Below are 15,537 nucleotides of genomic sequence, written 5' to 3'. Positions count from 1 at the left end.
TTCAATGCTCCACAAATACCACCATCCAAGTTACTTCTGCTTTTATGTTCTTATACTGATTAGATTCAAGCTTTCTTACTTAACATCACATATTGATTTCTCCCCAATTTCACTCCTGCTTTTCTGGTTGGTATTATAATGAACGATAATGGTAGGTAGGAGAGACTTCTAGTTAGACATGAAATCCTTTCAAATTCAGGTTATGTCAACAGTTGCTAGAAGACTGCAAATAGTACAGATTATTGGCCGAATGCAGTAATGAGAAGGTTAGAGGTTCAAGGGCTAAATGACATAAGATCAACACGTGGCTTTTCCACCACTTAATTATCAGGTACCTGTTCTCTTATTCAGTTTCATCATCAAGATGCTCTTAATTATCTCTCAATCCTGATATTCAGTCATTTCCTATGTCTCCAGAGTAGAGTGATGAGGAATAAACTACTCTCTCTACTTTACAACAATCAAATGAGGTACCAAAAATAAAACTGAAAAATGTAAAAGAACTACATTTAAAACATAAACTCCTCATATGTGCTAAAATACTGGAGATACTAAATGCAACAGTTTAAATAGAATTATTTTAGAAATTTTTGATGCAGTGAGTTACCACACTTTTTTTAAAACTATAATCAATAGTTTCTAAATTTTGGCCATAAAGACCTTAAATATAAGGAAATAATCATTTATTGAAAAGTAGCATACCATTTTTTAGACAATATTTTTTATTTTTTTATTTTTTTAAATTTCTTTATTGACTAAGGTATTACATATGTGTCCTCTTCCCCCCATTACCCCCCATACCATTTTAATGTGGGTTAAAATATGGACATGAAGTCATAGCTTGTTGTAGAATATTAGTTTAGTAATCTCATCGAGCAAATATTTATTTTGGCCTTCACAAATGTCAAGTCTTTGATCTTTAGCATGTCCTATCTGAACTATCTTCATAAATTTTTTCTTCGAGTCTGATTACCTTTGTTTAGGGTTTTTCTCAAGTGACATCTGGGCCCTATAAATATATTCTGAAGTTTAACACTATATTTGATTTGACATGTTTATGGATGCACGTTGGTACTAACAATTTAAAATTTTTATTTTGTGCAGGAGGAATTTGTGACCCTGGAGATTCTCATGAAAATGATATCATCCTGTATTCAAAGACTGAAGGAAGAAAAGAACATATTACACTGGATACCCTTTCTTATTCCTCATATAAGGTATACATGCCATTTTGTTTGCCAAATGGCCCCACCCCAGAGGTCAAGTTCAAAATCAAGTTAGACCAAGTTAGATACAGAGGATAACTTTCTCTTCTAGCACCCCAGGAAATTACCAGATTACTTTAAAAGTGACATGGACATGGATACAGATGTCTTGATAACTTTTAAAGATCTTATGCCAACTTATCTTCAGGAAGAGAGGGCCAGGTGACTTGGTTGGTTGGAGTGTCATCCTATACACCAAAAAGGTTGTGGGTTTCATCTCCGCTCAGGGCATGTATGGGAGACAACCGATTGATGTTTCTTCTCACATCAGTGTTTCTCTCTCTCTCTCTCTCTCTCTCACACACACACACACACACACACACACACATACACACACACGTCAATAAACATATCCTCAGGTGAGAATTTTTTTTAATATATTTTATTGATTTTTTACAGAGAGGAAGGAAGAGGGATAGAGAGTTAGAAACATTGATGAGAGAGAAACATCGATCAGCTGCCTCCTGCACACCCGCTACTGGGGATGTGCCCTCAACCAAGGTACATGCCCTTGACTGTAATTGAGCCTGGGACCCTTGAGTCCACAGGCCGACACTCTATCCACTGAGCCAAACCGGTCAGGGCTCAGGTGAGGATTTTTAAGAAATGGCAGTTAGCCCAGCCGGCATGGCTCAGTGGTTGAGCATTAACCTATGAACCTGGATGGAGACCACGGTTCAATTCCCAGTCAGGGCACATGTCCAGGTTGCGGGCCTAATCCCCAGTAGAGGGCATGCAGGAGGCAGGCGATCAATGATTCTCTATTATCATTGATGTTTCTATCTTTCTCTCCCTCTTCCTTCCTCTCTGAAATTAATAAAAATATATTTAAAAATATAAAAACTAAAAATGGCAGTTATATACATTGTAATTGCAAGATGGATTCTAGGAAAATTTTCACAGACCCACATAGGGAGGATTACCAGTGATTTTGGTTTCCTTTGTTTTGAAGGTTCCATCTTTGGTTTCTGTAGTCATCAATCCTGAACTTCAGACGCCTGCTACCAAATTTTGTCTCAAGCAAAAGAACCATCAAGGGTATAATACGAATGTCTGGGCCGTAGATTTTTTCCACATCTTACCTGTTCTCCCTTCTACGATGTCACACATGATACAGTTTTCCATTAATCTGGGATGTGGAACACATCAACCTGGTAACAGGTAGGAAGCCCTATTTTTTAGTGTGTGAACTAATTAAAAATGAACACATCAACTTGACTATTAAATCAGAGCAACTTCTTAGTAGGTTTTCAGCTGGATTTTTAATAAACTACCCATTAATAATCTGAAAAGTTATTTAGTTCACACAGAGCCTGATTGGATAGATTTCAAATAGGAATCATTTTATTCTAAGAGCTTGGTCTTAGGTATCAGAGGAGCTTGCATGTGGTGTGGCACCCATCCGTTCTGACAGATTGCCGAGAGAAAAGAGAAAACAAAAAACTAAAAAAAGCTGGAACTCATTTTGGTTAGTGACCCCCTAATAATAGGAACAGAAATCAATTAGCACTTCAACAGCTATGATTTCTCAGTTTCACTTGCTGAAGTATTGCTCGTGTCCTTCCTCAGGATTTTGTCATTCACATTCACGGGTTGAAGTGGCGGCAGTGTGAGACATGGTAATTGCCTTGCCATCTATCAAACTCAGGAGCACAAACTCCAGTTACCATTTGTTGTCTTTAAAACAGAGGTTGTTTCTATAGCAGTAATGTAACTGCTTGCCCTTTAAAGGCTGGTCAGACTTCAGTGTAGGGGAAAACAATATTTTCAGAAGCAGCATCTTAAAAACTTCTACCCTAGTTCTATAGATGACTGATGTACTTAAAAAGAAACAGGTAATTACGTTTTATTTGTTATATTTTCCTCTTCCGTGTTGTGCTTGTTCTGGTGTTATCAGTGTCAGCTTGGAGTTTTCCACCAACCATGGGCGTTCCTGGTCCCTCCTGCACACTGAATGTTTGCCTGAGATCTGTGCTGGACCCCACCTCCCCCACAGCACCATCTACTCCTCTGAAAACTACAGTGGGTGAGTAAATTCTGAGATATCCAGAGACTTTAATCCATGTTGCAGACTCAAAATCAGTGAGTAAGCCTGAGACTAGTATGTTTTACTTAATAAGCATGGAAGCTGACCTCTCTTTTTCAGCTGATTTAGAAGTGATCTTGTGAAAAGGAAAAAAAGACTAACTTTGGTATATCGGATGTAAGATGATAATGGTAGGATCATTCATTCTTTATGTACTTGGCTGTTACGTTTTGGATTACATAAATTCAAATTCTATATAGTGATTATGTGGTTATTGCCAGAAGGCTTATTGCCAAAATACTTAGTTATGGAACAGTGCGACATAGATAGTGAAAGTTAAGCTTTGGAATCAAACCTAGGTTCAAGTCCTGATTCTGCCATCTACTTGTGTAATGATACTTACTCTTTCTAACTCTCTGCTTTTTTCCACATAAATTAAGGGAAATGATACACCCCTTTGGGGGCAGTTAAGAGAATTAGAGATGACTATGTAAAACACTTGCCATTTTACAGAATAAGCACTAGATAAATAGTAAAAACATTCCCAAGGAGAGAAAATTAAGTTGAAGATTATTCTCTTTCTTAGCCTCTCTTTAAATGCGCATAGGACTAAGGGATAGCAAAAAATAAAAAGTAATCAATGCTAGAGGACACCCCATCTCTGCACAGATACTTACCATAGAACTAGAGGCCCGATGCACAAAATTTGTACAAGGAGCTCGGCCCCTGCCCACTGCAGCAGCTACCTCTGCCTCGCCCCTGCCACTGTGGCTTCGTCGGGAAGGTTGTCCTTACATCCGGTCTAATTAGCATATTATACTTTTATTATTATAGATACTATTTAACTCTGAATTATTCATGTAAAAATTTCTAGAACTAATGTCTAAAAACATAATATCATTTGCGATTAAGAATGTATATGGATGATATGGATGTTTTTAAAAGTGACATGTTTGTTTTAAAACTATAAACAAATAAACTCCACAAATAAATTTAAAGAGTTTATTATCACATTGAATAGACCATCAAATCTCAGAGGGAAGGTGGAGGGGTGGGGTAAGAGATCAACCAAAGGACTTGTATGCATGCATGTAAGCATAACCAATGGACACAGACAGTAGTGGGGTGAGGGCATGTGCTGGCGGGTAGGAGCGGCCAGGGAAAGGAGACATATGCAATCCTTTTAACAATAAAGAATTTAAATTTTTTTAAAAAGGAGTTTATTATCAAACTTTAGTGCTACCCGCAGGCACACAGAAACTAGAACATCAAAAGCATGTAAAATAAATTGAAAAGATGTGAACAGTGTGTGGAGCTGTTTTGTGCTAAATTTCTTGCAGGTGGAACCGAATAACGATCCCCCTTCCTAACGCAGCGCTAACCCGGGACACCAGGATTCGCTGGAGACAAACAGGACCCATCCTTGGAAACATGTGGGCAATTGATAATGGTTAGTTTATGCCAGTCTTAATCACATGCCATTGAAGTAGAGTCTTCCTGTGCTTTTGTTCGTCAGCACAGACGTAATCACATTTCCAAGTCATGGTCTTGTGATTCATTAAACGCCCTTTCTTCCCTCTCTTCTCTGCATTCCATTAGAAGCCCAAGGATACACAAGCAGGAAAAAAAAAGGCAGTAGAGTCAGCAATATTAGATGCTAGAATGTTTCAACATACATAATTTTAAAATGCATAATGCCCTGAAACTCAAATTCACATTGATGACAAGGGATAGTCTAACATTTTCTTTGAATGTTTTATGCAAAATTAGCATAAATACTTACCATACTGCATGTATTAAAATAAGACCCATTCTTCTCTTCGTAGCTACGACAACATCTGGAATGCTTATCTTTTAGATGCAGACAGCACACATAAGAAAACATCTTCTCTAGAATGAAACTTGTGAAGTAAAACTTCTACCTCTTCTTCAGAAAACAGTATAAAAGAAAAATCTAAAAACACAATATTTTACTTTTAAATAAAATATTAATTTTTGTATAATGTAAAAGCCAATATCACTTAGGATAAGTGCACATGAGAGAATATATTTTAAGTATTGTGTTGCATGGCTGTAAACTTCTTATATTTGTTTTTAAAAGCCAACTCTCTGGTTTTTAATAATTCTAATTATAGGCAGATTTAGAGATTTCCTATTTTCAGAGAGTATATAAATTTGATTAAAGAGTTATACTATGAGGAAGTAGACAGGGAGGGAAGAGGGAAGGACAAAATGTCAATACTTAGCAAATTCAACATTGCCACTGACTTATAAAGTAGGAAAAGCCTATACCATTGTTTAATACTGATTTTCCATGTCTTAATCTTTCTGTTATTTTTGAATAATTTAGAAATTGATATGCAATTAATTAAATAAGTTCTTGAAATTCAGAAATAACTTCAGGCAAAATACTTTGCTGATGAGGCCATGTAAAATTTTTAAATAATCTGTATTCAAAGAAAACCAGTAAAAGTCCCAGATTTCAAAGACCACACGAGTTATGTGAACACAAACAGCGCATTTGAAAAAACAAGATGAGCTTGTTGCAATGGAGTTTCTCCATCCATAGAACATTTTGCATAGCATTTTAATTACTACACCTCTTAATTAGCTGCAGGGAATAAGTATGTGCCTCTGGATAGGGGATATGGATGACTTTCGCCTGCTGTCATACTTTTCAAAGGTCCTATAACAAACTTATATTACTTAGTCATAAAAGAAACTGAAAAATCGGTAGTGAAAAAAAGCATCTGAAGAAACTAAGAATGCAATAAATCACATATAAGCCTCTGAAAAGAATATCTGAATTTCCTAAAGAAGCTATTACAACATGATTCCAAGTCAGAAAGTGTTTACATCCTGAGTTCTCATTATCGGGATTTGTGTAGAATGAGAAAAGGTAAAGATACATGAAATGAGCATGGTTAGCACTGTTTGCCAAATGCAAAACTTGGGGCAGAATCTCTTCAGTTCTGTTATCTTATGTGTAAGGCTTTCACACAAAAACCAGGACCTAAGAAGCCAAGAGGAGGACACACACTCACTCCTTCAGAGAGACAGGTATGCCACCTTGCCAAAGGACTCTCTCCCATTTCACTATGGAATTCCAAAATTATATGAAGAAAAAACAGGTCAATATCCTACGTCTGTTAGGTATGCTTTTTGTCTTCATGGCGAGTTAGCTTCCACTAGTGAGTAAAAAAAAGCATTTTGGAAATTATCCTGAAATTCTTAACAAAATGGAAAATCCTAGAGCAAGTCTTAGTTGTCACTTTTTAAATTCTCCCGTTTTGCTTACATTAATGGTAATAGTGAAGAAAACACATCTGTCCTTTCCACACTCTTCAGAAAAAGAAGCCTGACAACTTATTCATACTGCTATTCCTAATAATTCCATCTTTAGCAGGCAGGGATGACAACAAAATTCTTAATTATAATTTAACTCTTTTATTGACTGGGAAAGTCTTGTTTTATTTTTGTTAATGGTTGTTGTTGTTTTTATGGTGGGAGCTTTTTGAATAATGACATGGGTATAATACAGTATAAGGCATTCTCAAGAGTGAACCTGCAAAGTGCAGTGAACCATTGAACAGGACTTAAGACCAAATCCTGCTGCAGCCATAAAATCGGGTGTCCAGGGAAGACAGTCCATAAGCTTTTCCAGGCTAAAGAAGAGTGAAACTCCTTTCTGGTTCCTCAGCACTGAGCCTCCAGTGGAACTCATCAAGCAGGTGGAGCAAGAAGGACACCTGTCCCCAATATGGTGATGACAACCATAACCCTATGGTGTCAGACAGCACACTAAGCATGCAACATCTCGTTTATTCTTTCCTCCAGGGACAAAGAATAAGGACACTGAGGCTTAAATGGATACATCACTTATCCAGTGTTTCCCAGGTGACACTGAATATGAATCCAGGGTTATTGACACTTAAAACCAATAGTTTCAACCACTCAGCCTGCTCTCGACCTCTTCTTCAACCACTAGTTTCCTTCAGCAAGTGTTTTTCCTGGGCCACTTTGCATTACATTTGAATTACCGTACCTGTTAAATGACTCCAGTGAATAAGTGCTTATAGGAACACAGGCCACAGGAAAATTTATTTTAAAGCAAAATCATTTAATTTTGACATGGTTACAAGATAGAAAAGAAAATGGTCATGGATGGTAAATTTGTTTATGCCGGAAATTGAGTATGTGAAGTCTGAACAACCATTGCATCTCTAATTCCTCATTGGTTTTGTTCCACTTTTATACTATTTGGTGTGACTTGATTATACTGATTATCAAACAGCTTAATATCTTAAATATATTTGAGTCTGAGTATCTCAGAACCTACCATTCAATAGCGAGGAGCCCTATCACTCAGCATTCCAAAGATTAGAATTTCAAGTATTAGAATTCATAATATCATTGTCAATCAAGCCCACCATTTAGGGATAGACCTGCATTATAGAGAAAAGGTTTTACTCAACAACAGATTTTAATTCCCCATTTGAGGAAGGATGATTAATACTTCAAAATATATGTAACACTCATCTTCAAGGCTATAGATTATTACCTGGTAAGAATGGAAATCATAGTTTTTAAATTAAATTATACCCTCTCCATTGCATGCTATGTCTACTTGATCCTTTGTAAATTCTTTATTTCTACCTAAGGAAATTAAGCTATGTAGAAAGTTCAAGGCAGAAGCATTAATATTCTGCCTGAAATCATTTTAGCTCAGGAGACTCTGTTAAGGAACCCAAATCACATGTTCCTACTTTCTTTGCTATGAAACATTAAAATCTTGAAAGAATTAAGTTAAGACAGTTCTGGCAGATTTGTAACGAAGCACTTACCTTGTCACAGAGCACTCCACATGTTACACTAGTTTCTTGTGCACAACATGTATACAGTGGGCTAGATGTCATGGGCATTGCTTCACAAAATTGTTTTAAATGCCTGAGGTATTCTTGGTTTTTCCCATTTGTATGCCATCTTTCACATGCTGTCTCTTGCCCTGCAGTTTACATAGGCCCGTCGTGTCTCAAATTCTGTTCTGGCAGAGGACAGTGCACTCGGCATGGCTGCAGGTGAGCCTTTTAAAATTATACTTACACTTCTCTTTTTTTTGGTACATACTTTATATGTTTAAGCCACAAATCATTTTAACCTAGTATTTTTTCAGGGTTTTGAGGTTTTTGAAGACCAAAAGTAAGGTACTCCAAATGGAATTTAAGCATAACAAAATACTAAGTGTATTTTATAAATTGACATTAATGAATAAATTAATTTCTACTAAACTAAAATGTGAACAACTTTAGCATACCTCATGTAAATTTGTGAACAAATTTGAATTCCTTGTAGCTCGATGACTACCTTTTCTGTATTTAGTACATTCTTTAATGTTATTTTCCCATAGACTTGTTCTAGTGTTTGTGAGTCATATTTTAATTCCTAGCATACTTTGTAAAATGAATTATGAAAATCAATCCTGACCCATAGACCTAATACTAAAGGAAACTGAGCAAGCCAAATTTAGAAGATTTGATAAGAAAATTCATCTTTAAATATAACTTTGCAGTTTTGCTTCCTTTTGAAAATAATTTGAGTCTTTAAAATGATGTATAAGGTATATTACATAATGTTGAATATTAGTGTGAAATTATCTATATATATAAAATTCTAATATGCAAAGTGTCCCCTTGGTAGTTCGACCGACCAGGAGTTTGAATGTTCGCTATGACGTGCGCTGACCACCAGAGGGTGGCGTGGAACAAAGGAAGGCCCCGTCTGGCAGCTGACAGCCAGGGAAGGGAGGTCCCAGTCGGCAGCTGCTAAGGACCCTACCCATTGCACAAATTTCGTGCACTGGGCCTCTAGTACATAAATAATGTAATATCTAAGTACCACTGGATATTCCTATATTAATATTTAATTATAAGATATCCTAGAAATCCCTAAAACCACAGACAATCTTTGTTACACAGATAAGTTTTCAACAAAAGATTATCTAGTCTGTTTTTCTTTTCTTGTCCTCCAAACAAAGAGTAATTAATTATCCAATTACTTCATTACTAATGAACTCATAAAAGACCTTTGGACCTATTCTTTGTAAATTATATGTCTGAGGCAAGACACTTGCCAGTACTGAGATTAGAGTATATAGTATGAGGTTAACTTTTTAACTACATATCAATGAATTTAATTAACAGAGACCTCATTCTGCACAATGGAAATGTTTTATAAAGTACGTAAAGAATTTAAAAATTCCTATTCATATTTCAAAACATAATTTGCATCTCTTTGCTTTTTCATAAAACCACCAATTCCCACTCTGAAACACTGACTCATTAGATCTATGAAATACTGACTGGTATTTTCTTCAAGTTGTTATCTTTATCCGTTTTCCATAACCAGGCCGTCCTCTGGTTTAAGACATTTTAAATAAAATTCACACAAGGAGACCAGACATTTTAGTAATTCCTGAAGTTGTCCTGAAAAGTTTTGCAAACAAATTACCTAAAAGTACAGCTGCTTTTATTAATAAAAATAGAAAGTGCTATTTCTAAAAGACCTATCTATAATTACAATAGTTATGCTTCATACTTCATTTATTGTATACAATATCCTTGTTAGCATTCAATAGTTTTATTATAGCAACCATCTGTGTTACCCATGATGGATGGAAACAAAAATCCAATGGCAGTTTTATGTCTTTGGGCATCATTCTCTTTTGACACTATACATTTTACCAAGTAATCATAGCCTTCACCTCCTGAAGTTTCACAGAATGTTCTCATGAGTTGGAACTTTGGGGGGATTTTTGTATTTCTGACAATGTTTTATGTAATATTCATTGGCTTTGTGCATTTGTGGCTGAGCTAAAGGTTTGGCCACTACATCCTTTTCCAGCAATATGTGCCTTGTCAAGTTTGAGCAAAATTGCAGGGAAAAGAAATTCGTATTCACCCAGCCAGCATAGCTCAGTGGTTGAGTGTTGAGGTCATGGTTCAATTCCCAGTCAGGGCACATGCCTGGGTTGCAGGCTCCATCTGCACTGTTGGCCATGCAGGAGGCAGTCGATCAATGATTCTCTCTTATCATTGATGTTTCTATCTCTCTTTCTCTCTCCCTTCCTCTCTGAAATCAATAAAAATATATTTTTAAGTGAATTCATATTCAATACCACTAATTTCCCTTAAACAGATCCTTGAATTTGGGGTCTCTGCAGCTCTGTGTCTCCCCAGATTGCTCCCCTCATCACTACCATTATTTGCTACCAGGATTCCACCTCTCTTGTTTCCTAACACTTTCTTGCCTGTGTATAATCCCTGGGCCTGTGTATCTAAACTGACAACTCACTATCCTGATAAGCCCACCCCTGTTAGAGATGTTAAAGATGCAAATGAGAAGGACAGAGAGCTTAGATACCTTTCTACACGTGTGTCAGCCATGTATCTTACCAGGGAATATTGCACTTGAGGGTGGGTAGATGAACCAGTAGGGGGCATCTTTGAAGTCAGGAGAGCTTCGGGTCACTCCTGAAATCACCTGTGTGTGCTACCCTATTGTTTTGCTGCAAAACAAAGGCCACAGAGGTATTTAAATATCTGAGTGGAATCCTAATCAGCATCCTATCCCCAGTGTGTAACTTTTGACTAAAAGTATACTTTCAAAACCAGAACATGGGAACTGACTTCCCTGTAAGTCATCTGTAAATGCTCAGCAATTTCTCCCAGTCACTGGTCTTAAGAAGACACATTTAAGATACACAAAGATGCATTTGTCCTGAAATGCACTCTGGCAATAGTCTTGTTGGGAACACTGATTCCGTTTTGTGGCCATATTCAGTTTCCCAGTATTAAAATGTGTCCTCCTTAGGTAATTTTTAAGTCCTTCTTATTCAGAGTCTGACTTAAGTCAATGAGGTAACATGTGAAAGAAGCAAACTGTGTGAGGCTCATTTACATGCTCTGCAAAATATTGTTCTCCTTTCCTACTCCCATCTCTAATGCCAAGACAACCCTCAAACTTCAGTTTATGGTAGTTCTTGGCATTTTAGGGCCCAATTTCTTTGATAATATGATGATTGCTATAAACTTTCTCCCTCTAAATATCCAATGCACATCAAAGTTGGCATTTGATTTCAGCATGTTCATACATTCCTTGGACCTCACTGAGGCCAGCATGGATCCCAGTTTCAGAGCTAGTGGTAACAAACAAATAGCCTTCTAAATTAAATCATAATATCACTTCACTGGTACACTTGCTTTATAAAAGGCTTGATTCAGAGACTCTAGGAAGTTTTGAATGCTTTCATGAGAACCCCATGCCACCCCAAAAGACACCAATTTAATTTTGTAATGGGCTGGCTACATAGCAAGTATAGTAAGAAAGAAGTAATAAATAGAAATAAAGGATTTGAAACTAATTCCTGATAAGTAAATTTCTTTAAATATAAGAAGGTTCTGAATTCAATTGTTGAGTCTTCTGGGATGAGTTTTTCCACTGGTAAAAGGTGCAGGGAGTCCATACATATTCTAGTCAGCTAACATAAACAGTGTGTTCTTACATGGCAGCAGGCAGTTTGTTGTGGGGGTTTTTCCTCTTTTCCTTGAAGCACTACTAATTTGGGATTCCACTGAGAGGCAACACAGTTCTGTGAAGGACATCTATCTAGGTCAAGGGTGTAAGCATTTCCTTTAAAATGCCCATCTAAGTTTGAAATAGTTGATACATTTATTTCCAGTCTTTTTCAAATAATTCCGGTCACAAATATAACATGTATGTTTACACTTGTTCTTAAAGGAAATTTATTCTAGATATCTTATAGAGGTATTTTATTTATGTTGTTTCTTTTACAAGTTAAGTGAACATAATTATAGATAAAAGTATATACCTTTGACAAAGATTTTAAATTGTAAATGTGCAAAAACATAGATCTATTTGGAGATAAATTGCTGGCATTGGTCAAAGGTGAGTGCTGAGTTATTGTTTTAAGTCATAAGCTTTTCACAGCAGAGCTATGCAAAGTGTGTGTTCTTCTGTAATATTCACAGTCTGCCCTTACCAAGTCTTCTGATTCAGAATTCTCCAAAGTCTGATGAGCCTTGCCTACCATTCAATCAAATTCTGGCCTCTGGACTTCCTCCTCCCCAGGGCAGATTCAGGAATCTCTGAAAGGACCAACAGTTTAAGATTTCATGGGCTCTCTTTCAGGTGTGACCCTGGATTTTCTGGCCCAGCTTGCGAGATGGCATCCCAGACATTCCCAATGTTTATTTCTGAAAGCTTTGGCAGTTCCAGGCTCTCCTCTTACCATAACTTTTACTCTATCCGTGGTGCTGAAGTCAGCTTTGGCTGTGGTGTCCTGGCCAGTGGTAAGGCCCTGGTTTTCAACAAAGATGGGAGACGTCAGCTAATTACATCTTTCCTTGACAGCTCACAATCCAGGTGAGTGAAGGCAGGGTGGAATACATACTGAAACCAGATAATAATGTTTGAACTTAAATCTATTAATGTTCTATTTTTTATTTATTTATTTTTGCTTATATCTACATATTCTCATTTAAAACCAGCATGAGAGGGAGTTTATATAGGGTTAATTTGTCCTAATTTTAAATAAACTAAAAAGCTCACTGATGACTTTAAGATACTAATGACTGACTAGAGTTTAAAAAATATGAAATGTTGGCATCAAAACTGTGTTCTCAAGCCAAGGACTAGTTAATTATTTATGTAGTTTTGTTTATTTGACAGCTTGCAGAGGCTGATGAGATTTACATTGCCCTTCCCCCAGTGCTCAATAAATAATGCAGTAAAGGAATGATTGGCATTTTAAGTGAACATACACAAGTCATAGGATACAGATATGTATAAAAATACAGTTATATTTGTATGTATGTATCTGTATATAAAACAGGTGCATGGACCTTATCTTCTACACATATTCATACATCTCACAGTGAAATTATATTTTATAAAAGAGGGATGAGTGGAAACCTACAGCTTTGGGGTAGTTCATTTAAATTTGTTTGAAATTCTTTAAAAACCAAGATAATCATTAGGATTAAAAATGTTTGTGCACACACTAATTATAGACAGTTCTTGTCTAGGTTTCTCCAGTTCACATTGAGGCTGGGGAGCAAGTCTGTTCTGAGTACATGCAAAGCCCCTGACCAGCCCGGAGAAGGAGTTTTATTGCATTATTCTTATGATAATGGGATAACTTGGAAACTCTTGGAGCACTACTCATATCTCAACTATCACGAGCCCAGGTATGTTGCAAATCATTTGGAAAAAATCGTTAGAGAAATAGCTCTTTCCTGAGGAAGTCTTCATTCAAATGGTGTAAGATTCCAGATATTTTTCCACTGCAAGATGGTGAGGACAAAGATTGATGAATCTTGTAATGAAAAATTAGCAAGCCACATTCTTCTAACCCAATAAATTTGGAGAAATTTATTCTCATATTTTGAAATGTGCATATAAGAGAAATAATTTGATACCTAGGAAAGAGGAAAATACTTAATACTATTTTTCTCATTTAACTAGTGCAAACTATTAAATATGATTTTAATATAATGCTGAATTATAAATGCTATTGATGAATATTTGATAGCAGTATAATATAGTAACTAATAATAAATCATATGAAATAATAACTCATAAAACATGATAGTCAATAAATTTTATATTATAATTAAGACATGAATATAAATAACTTTTTCTAGCATGTATAGAGTCCCTGGTAAAGGTAGAGTGTGAGGATATAACTAAAGTCCCTTCTTCATGCTCCTTCTATTTTTCTTTAGCTTATGTATTTCACAATCTGTAGTCACAGTTGTGAGACTTAAGTTTCACTTAAAGCAGAGTAGTAACCACTATAAGTGGTATAATGTCAGAGATGTTCAAGTCATCTTCACCTCTTTCAGAATATTTGTTAATCTGCTCACTGAAATTCCTTTAAAATATCAGGAAAAGAGGAGAATGGGGAAGTGAACATACCATTGGAGGAGGGTACCCCTGTGGCTTACGTTCCCAGTGGGATACAAAGAACTCACTCCTAGAAGCCCATGCAGATCATGGGGAGATGTGAAAAAGCCTGAGGCTGTGGCACTGAGGTTCGTGTGGGCACCGTGGTGACTGGCAGGGCCACTGATAATAGATTTAACATACTTGAGCATTTTTTAAAAATGTATTTTTATTGATTTCTAAGAGGAAGGGAGAGGGAGAGAGAGATAGAAACATCAATGATGAGAGAGAATCATCGATCAGCTGCTTCCTGCATGCCCCCCATTGGGGGATCAAGCCCGCAACCTGGGCATGTGTCCTGACCAGGAATCGAACAGTAACTCCAGGTTCATAGGTCGACACCCAACCACTGAGCCATGCTGGCCGGGCAAACCTGCGCATTTTTATAGGGCTGGTTCCAGAATTAAGTATTTGCAAATTGATGAGAACTTTTATTTTCATGTAAAATAAAGTAGCGTGTAACAGAGATTATAGTTAACAACTATTATGAATTATAAACACTATATAAAATTTTAAGAACATACCAGATGTATTGGATATTTCCCTTTAAAGGTAAATGTAAGGCTAAACTCAACTTTCTCACTCAGTAGACATATATGAATACTAAAGAAATGTTTCATAGGCTCTCCATAGTGAACATTAAAAGAAAATTTAAAATCAAGGTGATAATCGTAATAATGATGAAAACATGAAGAAAATGTCACCTCCCTAAGTTAACGTGGCCTACAGCACAATTTTTTCTAACAAGGATGGACAGCTCCAAAATTCAGTAATCTATCTAGATCATGAAATTTAATTAATCCTTGTTGATATGAAAAATAATTACACATTTAATGTGCGATTGCAAAGGTGCATTTAATCTTGCCTGCCACTTGACAACAGCATTTTTCTTCTAAGCAGGATCAAGATGGCTCTTCAGCATTAGGTATGTGCATAGCTTGAAAGATTAAGATCAGAGTGGAGATTTTCTTTCAAGAAGAGGGGAGAACACTTTCATTTTCTATATACGTACCACTGTCTGAGACTCTTCTTCCCTCCCCCTCTCTCTTACAAATATTAATAAAAGGTGATTGACAGAAGTGGAGTTTGATATATTCTAAATGCTAAATTATATCTTATATAATAAATAATACAAACCATGTAAATTCTTCACAGGAAAGTTAAATATATCTTGATGCCGTTAGCTATTGCTGTATTTTCTTCAGCGTAACATGCTGCCTGTAA

The 15,537-nt window shown here is 36.3% G+C and overlaps 1 protein-coding gene across 2 annotated transcripts in view; it reads left to right on the top strand.

Annotated features, from left to right (window-relative positions):
• Positions 1–15,537, top strand: part of RELN (reelin) — a 423,783-nt gene that overhangs the window by 269,977 nt on the left and 138,269 nt on the right. For both annotated transcript variants that reach the window (XM_070424598.1, XM_070424599.1), the window contains exons 13-19: positions 1,105–1,217; positions 2,218–2,426; positions 3,163–3,291; positions 4,632–4,741; positions 8,303–8,369; positions 12,499–12,732; positions 13,395–13,556. In XM_070424598.1, the coding sequence (XP_070280699.1) occupies positions 1,105–1,217; positions 2,218–2,426; positions 3,163–3,291; positions 4,632–4,741; positions 8,303–8,369; positions 12,499–12,732; positions 13,395–13,556 (1,024 nt within the window). The remainder of the gene's footprint in view (positions 1–1,104; positions 1,218–2,217; positions 2,427–3,162; positions 3,292–4,631; positions 4,742–8,302; positions 8,370–12,498; positions 12,733–13,394; positions 13,557–15,537) is intronic.

Source organism: Myotis yumanensis, unplaced genomic scaffold (genome assembly GCF_028538775.1).
Source record: "Myotis yumanensis isolate MYYU_CA2020_CCGP unplaced genomic scaffold, mMyoYum1.0.hap1 SCAF_9, whole genome shotgun sequence".
Taxonomy (NCBI): domain Eukaryota; kingdom Metazoa; phylum Chordata; class Mammalia; order Chiroptera; family Vespertilionidae; genus Myotis; species Myotis yumanensis.
Note: the sequence above shows the minus strand (reverse complement) of the source record. Positions and strands in the feature narration are given on the sequence as shown.